Source organism: Cyrtonyx montezumae, unplaced genomic scaffold, assembly GCF_038088225.1.
Source record: "Cyrtonyx montezumae isolate F1298 unplaced genomic scaffold, pur_monq_1.0 scaffold_66, whole genome shotgun sequence".
NCBI lineage: Eukaryota > Metazoa > Chordata > Aves > Galliformes > Odontophoridae > Cyrtonyx > Cyrtonyx montezumae.
The window spans coordinates 199,928-214,615 of NW_027072074.1; the positions used below are offsets into that span (position 1 = coordinate 199,928).

At 59.2% G+C, this 14,688-nt stretch overlaps 3 protein-coding genes across 3 annotated transcripts; 1 reads left to right on the forward strand and 2 right to left on the reverse strand.

Moving 5' to 3' along the window:
- Positions 1–1,427: 1,427 nt before the first annotated feature.
- On the forward strand, positions 1,428–4,737 carry LOC136057443 (G patch domain-containing protein 4). The gene is made up of 7 exons (XM_065750168.1): positions 1,428–1,536; positions 1,604–1,677; positions 1,796–1,888; positions 2,839–2,949; positions 3,729–3,832; positions 3,919–3,969; positions 4,064–4,737. The coding sequence occupies exons 1-7, from the start codon at positions 1,491–1,493 to the stop codon at positions 4,455–4,457; spliced, it is 873 nt and encodes a 290-aa protein (XP_065606240.1). The 5' UTR covers positions 1,428–1,490; the 3' UTR covers positions 4,458–4,737.
- On the reverse strand, positions 4,641–7,464 carry NAXE (NAD(P)HX epimerase). The gene is made up of 6 exons (XM_065750169.1): positions 7,305–7,464; positions 6,172–6,280; positions 5,987–6,097; positions 5,791–5,904; positions 5,125–5,272; positions 4,641–5,036 (listed from the first exon to the last, which is right to left on the reverse strand). The coding sequence occupies exons 1-6, from the start codon at positions 7,451–7,453 to the stop codon at positions 4,834–4,836; spliced, it is 834 nt and encodes a 277-aa protein (XP_065606241.1). The 5' UTR covers positions 7,454–7,464; the 3' UTR covers positions 4,641–4,833.
- A 3,550-nt stretch (positions 7,465–11,014) lies between these two features.
- Positions 11,015–14,151, reverse strand: TTC24 (tetratricopeptide repeat domain 24). Its single transcript, XM_065750174.1, has 7 exons — positions 14,131–14,151; positions 12,268–13,000; positions 11,897–12,109; positions 11,685–11,813; positions 11,456–11,577; positions 11,276–11,365; positions 11,015–11,089 (listed from the first exon to the last, which is right to left on the reverse strand). Exons 1-7 carry the CDS (start codon positions 14,149–14,151, stop codon positions 11,015–11,017), a joined length of 1,383 nt encoding a protein of 460 aa, XP_065606246.1.
- Between the last annotated feature and the right edge of the window lie 537 nt (positions 14,152–14,688).

Here is a 14,688-nt window from a genome sequence, read left to right on the forward strand (position 1 = left end):
CCCCAGGGATGCTTCCCTGTGGGACTGGCAGAGGGTCTCATGCCTGTCCGTGAAGCGTATTCCAGCCTCCTCTTGGTTGTGCGTACTTACGGTATTGTTTTCCCTGCACTCTGTCCCCACTGAAGCTGAGGCCGTTGGTCCTGTTCCCTGGCAGGGACAGAGTGTGGGCACAGTGAAAGGGATGCGGACTCATTGGGCAGAGCGTTCCCCTGCAGGGCTCTGATTCCTGTGCAGCTTTCCCTGCCTCACAGCACCGTTTGTGGCAACCCGTTGGGCTCACACCACCTCTGGCGGGTCCCATGTCACACAGGGCTCTCCTGCAGGGCGTCAGACCCACGGCTGGGCAAGTCCCTGCAGAGAGCTAATGGAGCTCTGGGAGACTGCTTGCCTTGCAGCACTTCACGGACAAGGCCTTTGTGGTTGCCTGCTCCCCACCCTACCCTGCACTATGCTCCCTGCGTGATGCATCTCAGTTGCTCACCTCTCCCCGTAATCGGCTTACTCTTCTGCAGAGGCAGATGCAAGCAGCTCTCAGCAGGGAGAAAAAGACGTACCATATAAGGACCTCGATGAGGATTCTGATTACCACCACCAGGTTCATCCTGACAGAGTCAGGGGCATCTCGAGAGAATAAAAACATGGCCAAGATGATGCCCGTTAAGAGATGCAGGTCGATCTTCATCCTGTTCTCTTGCCAAGAATCTCAACAGGCAAGCGGCCGTCACCCAGAGCAGTTAGTCTCAGAACCGGGCTGAACAGGCCCATAAATCATTGACACACCGTGACACCGATCCGTGCACGGGGACAGTGCAGCGTGTTCCCAAATCACGCTGACACCGATCTGCTCATGGGATCGCTGCTGCGCGTCCCCAGCACTGTGACACTGAGCTCAGTCCCCTCCAAGCCCACCGTGCTGCGACGCCATCGCTCTACGGTCTCTGGGGTCCCTCCCAAACCAACAGTGCTGCGACTCCATGCCTTTATGATCCATGGGGACCCTTCCTACCCAACCACTCTGTGATTCCACGATCCTGTAGGTCCCCTCCAACCCTCTATCTGCTCCCCGTTTCTGCCCCCACATCCATTTGCCCATTTACCTGACCCTATATCTGCCTGCATACCTATCTGCCCTCATGCCTACCACACACGTGACCCCATTACGTGCCCCCCATTGCATGCCCGAAGCAGGGGTGCCGTGCGCATGCGCAGCTCCCTTTTTTTCCACACACCCCCCCACCCCTTTTGTGTGCAGGCGCCGAGCATGCGCACAAAAGAGCGGCTTCACGGAGCATGCGCACCGCACCGCACCGCACCGCACCGCACCGCACCGCACCGCACCGCACCGCACCGCACCGCACCGCACCGCACCGCACCGCACCGCACCGCACCGCACCGCACCGCACCGCACCGCACCGCACCGCACCGCACCGCACCGCGCCCGTGAGGGGAGCGGGTCCGCCGTGAGCGTGGCGGAGCCGTTGGGCGCCGGGATGCGCTTCGCCGAGAGCCAACTGCGGCGGCACGGGTGGAAGCGGGGTGAGCCCCGATCCCTGAGCCCCTCCCGGGCCCGCGGGGCGCGGCTGAAGGGTTTCTCTGTCCGCAGGCCGCGGGCTGGGGAAGCGGGAGGACGGCATCGCGCAGCCCATCCGCGTGAGCGTGAAATGCGGCACCGCGGGGGTGAGCGCCGCCATGAGCCACCCACCCCCGCCCCACCCCCCCACCCTTCTTCACCCTCACCCCCCCACCCTTCTTCACCCTCACCCCCCCTTTTCCCCTCCCCCACGTTGCTCCGCAGGTGGGGCACGACGCGGCCGAGCAGTTCTCCTTCCATTGGTGGGACCATGTCTTCAACGAGGCGGCAGCCAAGATCGCCGTGCGGGATGGGCAGGTGCGGGGCGGGAGGGAGGAGGGGGGAAAAGGGGGGAGAAAGTGGTGTTCGCAGCACCTTCTGAGGTGCAGAGACCTTCCCGATAAACTGCCGGTGCCTCCAGTGCTGTCTGGAGCCCACCTCACTCCCACTGCCCCCACCCTGTGCTCTCCTGAGCTCCCCGGTGCCATCTGCAGCCGTTTGGTCACTTCCCAGTGCCCCCAGTACTGTCTACATCCTCAAAGTGCAGTCCCAGTGCCACCCAGAAAAGCACAGAGCCCCCTGCAGCCTCTCAATAGATTCCCAGTGCTATCTTGAGCCCTTTCCCAGTAGTTCCTTGAGCCCATCCCCATACTCCCTAGTACTAGCCTGCAGACTTCAAGCATGCTCCCAGTTTCCTTCCTGTACTTCCCCGTGCTGTCTGGAACCTTGTAGCACCACTCCAGTGCTCCCCAGTATTGCCTGGATATCCTTCTAGTGCCCTCCTATTGCCCCCAGGTACTGCCTTTACCTCCTCAGTGTCCCCCTCCCCTGCCCAGTACTGCCTAGAGACCACCAGTGCCATCTGCAGCCCCTCAATAACTTTCTGGTCCCCCTTTTGATGCCCCCGGTATTGCTTATAGACCCCAAGCATGATCCCAGATCTCTCCAGAACTGCCCAGTGCTGCCTACAGCCCCTCAGTAACCTCCCAGTGCCCCCCGAAACTGCCCAGAACTCCTTTCAGTTCCCCCCGGTACTGCCCGTAGCTCCCCAGTGCCGTTTAGAATGTCTTCACGTTTTCTCAGTGTCCCCCAGGGCTGCCTAGATCCTTGTAGTACAGACCCACGTGCTCCCACAGGATTGTTTGGGTTCTCTTTGTGCCTCTCAGAGCTCCCAGTACCTCCTGTTGTGCCTAAACCCCTCTGTGACGGGCTGGTGCAGTTCTGGGCTGGGACTGCATGCTCCATTCCCCCTCTCTGCTTCCCCCCAGGATGGGGTCTGTGTGGAGACACTTTCAGAGCAGCGCTTTGGGGTCAGCACTAAGAAGCCCCACAAGGTTCCCCCCCCCATGGGCACTGCACTGTACGGCCGCTTTGTCAAGGTAATGGCCCCCAAAGCAGTGCTTTCCAGCTGCTTGCATCCCCTCCCTTCTCCACACCCCCCATTTCCATGCCGTAGTTCCACACCCAGGTTTTCCACCTCACCATTTCCATGCTTCCCTATTCTCCATTTCCATACTTCCCCATCCCACACTCCCTCCGTTTCCATGCTCCCCCGTTTCCATGTCCACTTTTCCATTCCATCACTTCTCCTGCCCCCCCATTTCCTCATCCATTTGTATGTTCCCTTACTCCCCCCATTTCCATGTCCTCCCATTTCCATGCTCCCTACCCTCCCATTTTCATGTCTCTTGTTTCCACATCCTCCCATTTCCACTCCTTGCCACTGCCATACTTCCCTATTTCTCCCATTTTCCCTCATTTCCATGCCCCCTACTTCCCCTCATTTCCATGCCCCCTACTTCCACACCCACCTTTTCCATCCCACTATTTCCGTTCTCCCCATTTCATGCTTCCCTATACCCCCAGTTCCACACTCACCTTTTCCATCCCATCTTTTCCACGTCCCCGTTTCCATGGCCACGTTTTTTGCCCCACTATTTCCATGCTCCCCTATCTCTCCAATTCCACACACCCCATTTCCATGCTTTCCTGTCCACCCCCATTTCTGTTCCTATCTCCACGTCCTCCGTTTCCACACACGCCTTTCCCATCCCACCTTTTCCTCCCCCGTATTTTCACACCCCCTATCCCCCCCTTTTCCACCCCCTCTCTTCTGACCACCCCTTCATTCCCGCTCTCTCTCTCCTTTTCTATGCAGGCAGCCACACTTACTGCACATGGGGAGGAGCCGACCAAGCAGCAGGTGGGCTCTGAGAGCAGCGAGGAGGAAGAGGAGAAATTGGACCGCTCTTCAGCCCGGAGGTACTGCAGCTGGGGGGGGGAGCGGCTGGGAGCTGTCCCACTGTCACTTCCTGCCCAGTGACACTGTGTCCCCTCTGTGTCTGCAGGCTGACAGATGAGGAGTTGGTGCAAGTGTGCGGGGGCCGTACAGCACACAAGTGAGTGGTTGATTTTGCGGGGAGGGGCGTGGTGCTCTGTGTGCTCCCTGTTTCGCAGGGGACCATTCCCACGGTGTCCCTGGTGTTGCTGCAGAGGTGCACGGCACGGGCTGACTATGAGCGCCAAGCTGGCACGGCTGGAGCAGCAGGAGCGTGCTTTCCTGACCGCCATGCAGCATCGTGGTGGGGGGCAGCCTGAGTCCCCCAGTGGCAGTGCCAAAGCAGAGAAGGAGAAGAAAAAGAAGAAGAAAAGGAAACGGTCAATGGATGGAGCTGATGTGGAGGGACTGCAGAGCCAGGAGCAGAGCAGGGGTCAGGAGGAGGTGGGGGAGAGGAGAGTGGGGAAGGGAAAGAAGAAAATGAGGAGGAAGGATGAGGTGGCCAAGACAGAGGTACCTCCAGAGGACACCAGTGGGCCAGGGGAGGCTGAGTACAGCCTCAGGGAGAGGAGGAAAAAGAAAAAGAAAAGGCGGAGGGAGGCAGAGTGAATGGACCCTCCTGTTGTGTGCTGGGTGCCCAGAGGGGCTCAGGGCACACATGGGTCTGAGCTGTGTGTGCCCCATGGGATGTCTGCTGTCTGGCTCATGCCAGCTTCTGCCTGGCCCCGGGGCTGGGACTTGTTTGCCATCAGCCCGTGGTGGAGCAGTGTGAGAACAGAGCCCATGCAGTACTGGGTTCTTCAAAGGGTTTATTTGTTTTGTTGGGGTTTTTTTTAGTAAATTTTTATTGTACCAAACAATCCTGAAGGGTGAGCCCCTGCTGCCCAAATTGTGTCTGTACCTGGAAGCACTCTGATGAGGCACCAACCCCAGCGAAACACTGAGCCCCCTGCAGCATGGGCTAGGGGGCAGCTTCAGGACGCCCCTACAGCAGCTGCAGGATGCACTCAGTGCCTGGGTACGGTGGGAGGTTGAGGCTGTACTTCTTCTGAAGTGCTGCGGGCACAAAGCGGCCCCCCAGGAAGTGGTAGCGACCTGAGAAATGTATTGCTGCCTTCTTGGGGGCCGTCAGTGAGATGAGAGTGTCAGGCCTCAGCCCATCTGCCTGCCCTTTCTCCACATCCCAGCCTGCAACACAGTCCATGATTGGAGTGGGGGGGGGGGTGGGGGAGGCTACTCTTTCCTCACACCCCCCAGTGGGTGTGGCTGTGCTCACCTGAGGGGATGTCGATGCTGGCGATGGGCACTGTGACACGCTGCAGGGTGCTGAGGATGCTCCTGAACGGCTCTCGCACCGCTCCCTTGAAGCTGAACCCGAAGATCGCATCCACCACCAGCCCGTACAGCCCATCAATGAGTGCAGCCTGCAGCAGGCGGGGGAGCAGTATGGGATGCACCCAGCAGCAGTGAGGTTGAGGACCAGCACCATGGGGAGATCAGGATAGGGGTGAGGAACAGCAGCAGGGTAAGGACTAGCAGTGGGATGAGGAGTAGTATGGGGTGAGGGCTAGCAGTGGGGTGAGAACCAGCAGGGTGGTGAGGACTGACAGTAAGAGGATGACCAGTATGGGATGAGAAGCAGCAATGGGTAAGGATCAATATAGGGTGAGGACCAGCAGGGTGGTGAGCAGTATGGGATGAGGACCGGACCGGCAGTGAGGTAAGGAACAGCAGGGTGTTAAGGAGCAGTTATGTGCTGAGGACTGGCAGTGGGGTGAGAACCAGTAGGATGATGAGGACCCAGCAGTGGGGTTAGGACTGACTCATGACTGGTATGGGGAGTGGACTGGCAGTGGGGTGAGGAGCAGTATGGGGTTAGGGAGCAGCATAGGGTGAAGCTCAGCTGTAGGACGTGGGTGTGGCCCCAGGGGTGGCTGCTCACCTCGTCTGGGAACTCTGTGAGGAAGGGGATGTCCATCTTCTGGCACTGGGTGGTCAGACCCTCAAAGAGTGGTTTGCTGGGGTGCTTTGGGTAGTGCACTGTGGGGTGGTATCCCTGCAGGAATAGCCAGGCTCAGTGCTGGGAAAGGTGTGTGGAGCAGACCTCCGAAGGTGGTTCCCCCATTTGAGGCACTCACAAACATCTTCAGGTGCCGGGCGCACACCAAACCATCGCCGCCGTTGTTACCTGGCCCGCACACCACCAGCACAGCGGGTGGGCTCATGGTGAAGGAGTCGAGGGGGTACACCTGGGGCGGACACGTGTTGGAGTGGTGCCAAGGGACAGGGGTTCACCCCGCAGCTCCCTGCACCGTGCTCCTACCTTGGCGATGGCAGTGGCGCAGCTCAGCCCTGCCAGCTCCATCAGTTGGTCCACGCTGAATTTGTAGTCAGTGAAGAGCTCCTGGTCGATGGCCTGAGCCTCCTCCTGACTGGGGGTGGGCGGGACCCCAACACCATGGGGTCACAGTATTCCCTCCAGCAGCGCAAAGCACGTGGGGTTGGGGGCCCTCTGTATCCCACACTCCCTCTGCTCTTCCTGTGCCGTTTCCCCCAGACACCCCAAGCCCTCCGTACTCTGATACCTGAGCCGCCTGTGACCCACCCCCCCCCCATCTCTGAGGTAGCGTGGCCACCCCTTCCCCCACCCCCCATGGGACACCTCTGGGGTGGAGTTGGGGGTCCTCTGCATCCCACACTCTCTGCTCCTCCCACCGTGTTCCCCCACTCCTGTGCCCCCCATGCTCAAGGAAGTACTGCCTCCCCCACGCACCCCCTTCTGTACATCCCCTGTCCCCCGTACCAGCAAAAGCACATCTCCACCCTGTACCCACTATATACCTCCTGTACCCCCCACCCCATGCACCCCCACTGCCCCATCCCCGAGGAAGCATGACTCCTCTGCACCCCCCTTTGGATGCCCTTATACCTCTCCCTTCTCCCCTCCTTTGTCCCATACTTGAGGTAGTGCCCCCCCTGTACCCTACCATGCACTCCTCTTGTCCTGTCCTTGAGGAAGTGTGGGACCCTCACACTGTGTCTCCACCTGTTCCCCCTATGCACTCCCTTATAACCGCCCCATTGCCCCATGCAAGGAAGCACTGTCTCCCCACACTGTGTCCCCTGCACCTCCCTATGTACTCCCCTAAACCCCCCTCAATTTCCCCCCTTGCCCCATACCCAGGGTACTGCGGAACCCCTATACACCTCCATATACACCCCGTGCACCCCCACTGTCCCATCCTTAAGGCAGCACTTCACCTCCCCCGTCCCCCCACACCCCGTTATGCATCCCCCTATACCCCCCCCCCTCCATGCATTCCCATGCCCCATACCCAAGGTACCACGGTCCCATCCCTGCACCTCCATGCACCCCCATGCCCCATACTCGATGCAGCGTGACTTCCCCTTCGTTGTCTCCCCCGGCACCCCCCCAAACACTCCCGTGTTCCGTACCCGAGGTAGCGCGGCCCCCCCGCGCTGTGTCCGTGCATGTCGCGCTGCGGGGAGCGGCCCCAGCCCCACTCCGGTCCCCAGACCCGCTTCGGGCAGCGGCAACCCGCAGCCACCAGCAGCCCCCACACCACCCCGGCCAGGGCCCGCATGCGGCGGAGAGGATCGGGGACGCGCACAGCGCACGCGCAGAGCTGCGTGGGACGTCGCGGTGCCGCCCCGCAGCGGTCGGTGCTGTCCCTTGGCGGTCGGTGCTGCCCCGCAGCGGTCGGTGCTGCGCAGGGGCTCCGCTGCGTTGTGCTGCGCTGTGCTGTTGCATTGTTGTGCTGCGCTGCGCTGTACTGCGTTGCACTGCACCGCGCCGTGTTGTATCATTGAATCGTAGAATCATAGCATCACAAAATCACAAGGTTTGGAAAGGACCTACAAGATCATCCAGTCCAACCGTCCACCCACTCCCGTTGCTACCACAAGCTGATAATCCGTTTCTCGTTGCTTCTCATCCAGACCTCTAAAACACTGCCAGGGACAGTGACTGCACCACCTCCCTGCTCTCTATGGGTCCTCTGTGGGTCTCTATGGGCCTCTATGTGGCACTATGGGGTCACTGGGAGGGTCGCTGGGGTCACTATGTATTTCTGTGGGGTTCCTTATGGCTCCCTCTGGTCACTATGGGTTGACCTGTCCTCCCATTGCTCTCTATGGGGCTCTATGAGCTCTCCTGTGGATGCTATGGGGCCCATATCATAGAATCACAAGGTTGGAAAGGACCTACAAGATCATCCAGTCCAACCATCCACCCATTCCCATTGCTACCACAAGCTGTTAAACCGTATCTCTGGAACAGACACTCTCATTATGGACCAACTAAAGGTCAGCCACGTGATCAGGCCCAGACAGCATGGGTTTACAAATGGTAGACCCTGTCTGACAAACCTGATTTCATTCTATGACGAGGTGACCCACTTAGTGGATGAAGGTAAGGCTGTTGGTGTGGTCTACCTGGACTTCAGTAAGGCCTTTGACACTGTCCCCCACAAAATTCTCCTGGAGAAGCTGCCTGCCCATGGTTTGGATGGGCATGTGCTCTGGCTGGATGGCCAGGCCCAAAGAATTGTGGGCAAGGGAGTTAATTCCAGTGGGCAGCCAGTCACAAGTGGCATCTGCCAGGGGCCATGATGGTACTGGGACCGCTTCTATTTAACTTCTTTATTAATGATCTTGATGAGAGGATTGAGTGCACCCTCGGTAAGTTTGCAGATGACACCAAGCTAGGAGGGAGAGCTGATCTGTCTGAGGCGAGAAGGGCACTATAGAGGGACCTAGACAGACTGGATCGATGGGCCAAGGGTAACTGTATGAGTTTCAATAGGGCCAAGTACAGGGTCCTGCATCTGAGTCATAACAACCCCAGGCAACCCTACAGGCTTGGGGCAGTCAACATCTCCGGATGTGTTTAAAACCCATTTGGATGTGATGTTCAGGGCCATAATTTAGTGGAGGGCAGTTAGACTGAGGGCAGAATGGTTGGGTCATGGTTGGACTCAATGATCTTTAAGGTCTTTTCCAACCTGAGTGATTATATGATTCTACGATCTCGTAGCTCCTCATCCAGGTGCCTCTTGAACGTTGCCAGGGATGGAGTCTCCCCCACCTCCATGGGCAGGCCATCCCACAACCTGACCACTCTCTGAGAGAAAAAGTTGTGCCTTATGTCTCTGGTACAACTTGTGGCCATTTCCTCGCTTTCTGTTTGTTGCCTGAAAGAAGAGGGCAAAACCCTCCTCATCACAACCTCCCTTCAAGGAGTTATAGAGTGCAGTGAGGTCTCCCCTGAGCCTCCTCTTCTCCACACTGAACAATCCCAGCTCTCTCAGCCACTCCTCATAAGACTTGTGTCACACAGTGTTGTGCTATGTTGCACTGTGTTGCACTGCATTGCACTTTGTTGTGTTGCACCGCATTGTGCTGCATTGCACTGTGCTGTGCTGCACTGTTGCACTGCACTGCACTACGTTGTGTTGTGTTGCACTGCATGATATTGCACTGTATTGCACTGTATTGCACTGCGTTGCACTATGTTGTGTTCTACTGCTCTGTATTGCACTGTGTTGCACTGTGCTGCATTGCATTGCTCTGTGTTGCACTGTGTTGTGTTGCACTGCGTGGTATTGCACTGTGTTGCACCATGTTGCATTGCTTTGTGTTGCACTGCTTTGCACTTGTGTTGCAGTGGGTGTATTGCAGTTTCCTCCTGATGAGCCCTCAGCAAAGGGGCAGAGAAGGAGACTCCAGGAGAAAAAGACCCTGACCCAGCCCTTCCTCTGCTCCTCATGCATGTGGTACATGGCCCCAAACCATTGCTCTGCTCCTGGTGCATGGGGTGCATGACTCCAACCCATCCCTTTCTCTGCACAACTTGGTTGACACTCAGAGGACCATGAGCCAGCATTGTGTCCAGGCAGTCCAGACAGCCAGTGGTGTTCTGGTTGACCCGTGGTTGGCCAATGGTTGACCAATGATTGACTAATGGTTGACCAACAGTTGGCTGAAGTTTGACCAGCAGTTGACTAATGACTAACAAATGGTTGGCCAACAGTTGACGAGTGGTTGGCCAGTGGTTGACCAGTGTTTTACCGATGATTGACCAATGGTTGGCCAGTGGTTGACTAACAGCTGACCAGTGGTTGCCCATGAGCCAGCACTATGCCCATGTGGCCCGGAAGTCCTTTGGGACACTGGCTCGTGTCAGACCTCATGCAGCCCCAGGGGAGTCAGCCTCTGCTCCCAGGTAACAGTGTCGGAACAAGAGGTGATGGGCTCAACTGCACTGGGGGGTCAGGGTGGATCTTGGATCCATTTATTCTCTGGGACAGTGGTCACTGGAACTGCTCCATTATGTGTGTGTGTGGGGGGAGGGAGTCACCATCCCTGGAGGCATTCAGGCACTGAAGAGATGTGGCACTTCAGGACATGGACTGGGGGAATGCGTTAGGGTTAGGGATGGGGATGGGGATCCTGGGGGTCTTTTCCAACCTTAATGACTCCATGATTCTATGAAAACACACCTTTATGGGGGGAGATCTTACAGCACAAGGAAAGTAGTCGGCTCTGTGTTGCATTGGGTGGTGGAAACGCAGCTTTTCTCCATGTTCTTCCCAGTGCTCACAGGAGACTGCAGAGCTGAGACAGCACCGTGCAGCCCCCCTGGTCCCTTGGTCTGGCCCTGTTGCTGCGGGGGTGATCTGGAGCTGTTGGCAGCGCTATCACTGCGGGGATGGAGAGTGGGAGTGCAAAGGAGTGGTGGAGCTTTGGTGCTGGGGAAATGCATTGTTATGGTTTGCAGGAGGTTTCTCATTGGGTCGTTGCTTGAAGGAGGGGTTAATGCTGCCCCCTACTTCTCATGATATTCTCTTTGGTTCATTTATAACTGGGAGAATCACCCACCCCCATCTCTGGAAGGAAGATTTCTTTTTCCAGGGCTGTGCCCAGGGTAGGAGAGAACACAGCGCTTCCCCTTGCATGGGTGGGCTCTATCCCCCATTGCAACAACCCTGCACACTCCAGCCCTGTACATTTCTTTACCTGACCCCCTGGGTTCTGCCCCTGGTGCAACCTCACCACCATTCCTGGGGGACCTGGGGATGTGGGAGAGCACATTTATCCCATGGACGATTCTGGGAGCACACCACAGAGGAGCACAGGGCAGAATCTTACACTGTGCATCCCTGTAGCTGCATCCCACTGATGTGGGGCAGTGGGGAGCAGAATTCCAGTGGGATGAGGTCCTGTGGGGCAACAGCATGATGATGGGGTGGCATGGGGTCTGCACGTGCACATCCCCATCCACCAACCTACCAAACCCCTCTTGGTGCATGCAAGCACAGCTCAGGAGCACGCAGATCTTTGCTGCTGTCCCTGCACCCCACCACAACCACTAACCCCAGCCCTTGTTGGGGAGAGGGGCTGCTCACCAGGGCCAGGCTGGGCTGGTTGCAGAACTGCAGCTGGAGGGTGTGGGTCAACTTGGTGACAATCCGCTTGCTGTCCACCTTGGGAGTACCCTGTGCAGGAAACCCCACTGAAGCTGTCCCTAGGTGATGGTTGGCACATGCCATGCACCATAGGGTCCATCCCCATAGGGTCCCCTGTACCTGGCAATGGGACAGCAGCCTCAGGGCCTCCTGGTAGTGTCTGACTGCCCTCTGGGGGTCCCCCAAGTGGAATCGGGCAGACCCCAGCCCCTCATATGCTTTGCACTGCCCTGGCACATCCCCTGCATGACAAAGGGTTGCTGGCAGCATGGGCTCACTGCAAGCAATGCTGGCTGCTGCATGGCTCCAACGTGTGGCACCTGCGTCTCTTGAGGATGCCTCCCCTTACCTGAGTCACGGAAGGCTTGCAGGGCGTGCAGGTAGTTCTCCTCAGCGGCCTCATGCTCTCCAAGCTGGCTGAAGGCATACGCCAAGTTCCCGAAGCACTGCCCCTGCGCCCTCCGGTTCCCTGCAGCACCTGCAATTCGTTACCGTGGGTTTGTTTCAGAACTGCCCCTCCAACCCCCCCCCCCCACACACAGCGAAGCCGTGATGCCACACCATGCAGCGCTGCTGCTCGCCGGTGTGGGGCCAGGGCTGCGCTGAAGTGTTGCAGTGCATTGCGGGCAGCACCCAGATTTTGCAGCACTGCAGCCTCCCCATTGCGTCCCGGTGCGCTGTGACATGCGGCCAGGGCGTGTTCGAAGCTCTCTGCAGCCAGCAAGAAGTTGCACAGCTGGGAGTAGCCGAGGCCGATGTCATTGTAGAGCTTCCCTGGGGGGCACAGGGGGAGGGCTGGGTTGGGGTTGTGCGTCCATTCACCGGTAGCAGAGGGATGGGTTGCAGTCATGCATCCATGCAATGGGAGCAGAGGGATGGGTTGGGGTCGTGCATCCCATGCACTGGGGACAGAGGACCCGTTATGGCATTACCTTGCAGGCTTGGGTCGGAGATGCCTTCACAGAGTGCCCGGCACCGAGCGATTGTCCCGGCGACCTCAGCAGCCCTGAACCGCCCGCTCTGCAGCATGGATCCGCTCGCCCTGCTCAGTGCCACGGCGGCCGCCTCGGGGCGGTGTTCCCCCGCGTAGCCCCGCGCCGCCTCCAAGAAGCAGCGGGCGGCTCGCTCGGGCTCCCGCATCCCCAGGTAGCAGCAGCCCATCGCCACGCTGCTCCCCGCCCGCGATGGCGCCCCGCCGGAATCCCGCAGAGCCTCCGGGAAATCCCGCAGCCCTTCGTGAGCCGCAGCGACGTCGAAACAGAGCCCCTCCGGCCGTTCCCCTTCCGAGGGTTGGGATTCGAGGAGGAATTTCAGCCCCTTCCTGGGCTTCCCGGCCTCCACGTAGGCGGCCCCCAGGCGGAAGGCGCAATCCCTGCGCAGCCGGGTGCTGGGGGCGCGCAGCGAGAGCTCCATAGCCCTCCTGAAGCACCCCAGGGCCCCACGCGTGTCCCCCAGCCCCAGCGCCCGGCACCCGGCACACGTCAGCCCCTCGATTTCAGCCACGCCGTTGTCCCCATTCTCTGCGTTGTCCCCTTCCCCCGAAATAGGCTTCTCCTTCCCCTTCCTCCGATGTCTCCTCCCAGGGGCTGCGGGGGCCGTGGGCTCCTCAGAAGCCATGGGCAAAGCTGAGCCAAGCGGCTGCGAGGGTAGCACCACGGCGTCCGCCTGGGGACAAGCGTAGAGGCATAGGGTCATTAAGGTGGGAAGATAGCTCTGACCGAGCCTGTCCCCGCCGGGTCCACCTCTTAGCAGAACTGTAGAATCATTCCAGTTGGGAAAGACTCCCAGGGTCACCCCAATCCAGCCCACCCCCACTGCTCCCACTCGTGGAATCACTCTGTCTGGAAAGACCTCTGAGATTGCCAAGCCCCACCCATCCGCCCGTGGCCACCCTTTCCACTCCTGGAGACATTAAGGCTGGAAAAGACCCCCACCCCATGCTCCCCCAAAACCATGTCCCCGTGGGCCACATCTCCACAGTGCCTGAACACCTCCAAGGATGGTAACCCTCCCCCCATCAAAAATGGGGCAGTTCCAATTACTGCTGTTCTGGAGGATAAATGGACCCCAACATCTGACCCAACCCCCCTGGCACGGTGTAAGCCCATCACCTCTCCTCCCACTGCCAACTTTCTCATCATGATTATCATTATTATTTCATAGCCAATTTGCTGCCAAAACAGGAGGAGAGCTGTCTTCCTCCCCAGAGGCGCCCGAGATCGGGGCTGTGAGCGGCGGATGGGGCCATGGGTGTCCCCACTGGCGATGGGGCAGTGGGATGCAGCAGCCGCTCAGGGTCCCCTCCAGCCCCGACCACCTGCACTGCTTTTCCCTTAGCTCTTACTCACGGGAGCGATCATGGCTGCAGCCCCCACCCCCCCGGGAAGGGTCCCTGGAGCGACTCCAACCCCACAGCTGCCGGGCGGTGATGTTGCGCCGTCTGACTGTGCGCTCCTGGGAAAGCCCCTCCCCCAGAGATGGCCCCGGTGGCTCTGGTTACCACTCCGTCACCGTGCCATGGCGACCGGCGCCAGCGGCTGTACTGGGTGACACGACTGCGCTGAGGCTGTGGTGGTGACACAGTTACGATGGATGGTAGAGCTGTGATGGGTGCTACAATCAGCCTGGGGTTGTGACAGGTGACACAACTGTGCTGGGTGACACAACCTGTGCGTGGCTGTGATGAATGACATAACTGTGCTGGGTGACACAACCAGCCTGCAGCTGTGCCGGGTACCCTCCAGCACCACCCCACTAAAGCCAGACCACCTCGCAGTCCCAACGCCGCGAACTACCGCTCCCAGCAGCCCCCGCATGGCGCACTCCCACGTGACACCTCCCTGCGGCATCACATGACCACACGGCGGGATGTTCGAATCGCGGCCATGGAGGGAGCGGAGCGGCTGCAATGTGAGCGGGGTGGGGGGGTGAGAAGGGGTATTTGGGAGCAGGGGGTATGTGTGCGCGCATGAGGGCTGTTTTGGGGCCGGGAGGCATTTGCGGATATTTTGGAACAGGGGTATTTGGGTCTGGGAGTGCTACCACACCCCACCTTTCTTTTCCCCCCCTCCCCGGCAAGGGGTCCCCCAACGCTGCGGTTCCAAAGCCACCTTCCTCTCCACCTCTTCCTGCCTGCTATGCCCCCCCGCTCTCCCCCGGTGGTGGCTCAGGGCCGTGGAGTGGGAACGGGAGAAGGTGGAGGTGCCCTTCTGCCCCACATCGCTGCCACCGCTGTGCCTCGGTGCCCTCCCCCCCTACCCAGGGTATACGGGCTGGGGGGTGACATAAGGGTCCTCGCTCCAGGGGAGCGTCCCAGTGCGGAGCAACTTGTTTTTTGTTTTGGGGGTAGGGAG

Bases quoted from the DNA above. Each gene is read 5' to 3' on its own strand.
- NAXE (XM_065750169.1), bottom strand. From the start codon at position 7,453: ATGCGGGCCCTGGCCGGGGTGGTGTGGGGGCTGCTGGTGGCTGCGGGT. The intron at 6,281-7,304 runs GTACGGAACACG...GCCCACCCCCAG, and splicing joins GGGGGGCCGCGCTACCTCGG to TCAGGAGGAGGCTCAGGCCA. The intron at 5,905-5,986 runs GTGAGTGCCTCA...CTATTCCTGCAG, and splicing joins CCCGGCACCTGAAGATGTTT to GGATACCACCCCACAGTGCA.
- LOC136057443 (XM_065750168.1), top strand. From the start codon at position 1,491: ATGCGCTTCGCCGAGAGCCAACTGCGGCGGCACGGGTGGAAGCGGG. The intron at 1,889-2,838 runs GTGCGGGGCGGG...GCTTCCCCCCAG, and splicing joins TCGCCGTGCGGGATGGGCAG to GATGGGGTCTGTGTGGAGAC. The intron at 2,950-3,728 runs GTAATGGCCCCC...TTTTCTATGCAG, and splicing joins TGTACGGCCGCTTTGTCAAG to GCAGCCACACTTACTGCACA.
- TTC24 (XM_065750174.1), bottom strand. From the start codon at position 14,151: ATGCGGGGGCTGCTGGGAGCG. The intron at 13,001-14,130 runs GTAGTTCGCGGC...GCTTGTCCCCAG, and splicing joins TGCGGGGGCTGCTGGGAGCG to GCGGACGCCGTGGTGCTACC. The intron at 11,090-11,275 runs GTGAGCAGCCCC...GTTGCCCCACAG, and splicing joins ACCAGCCCAGCCTGGCCCTG to GACCTCATCCCACTGGAATT.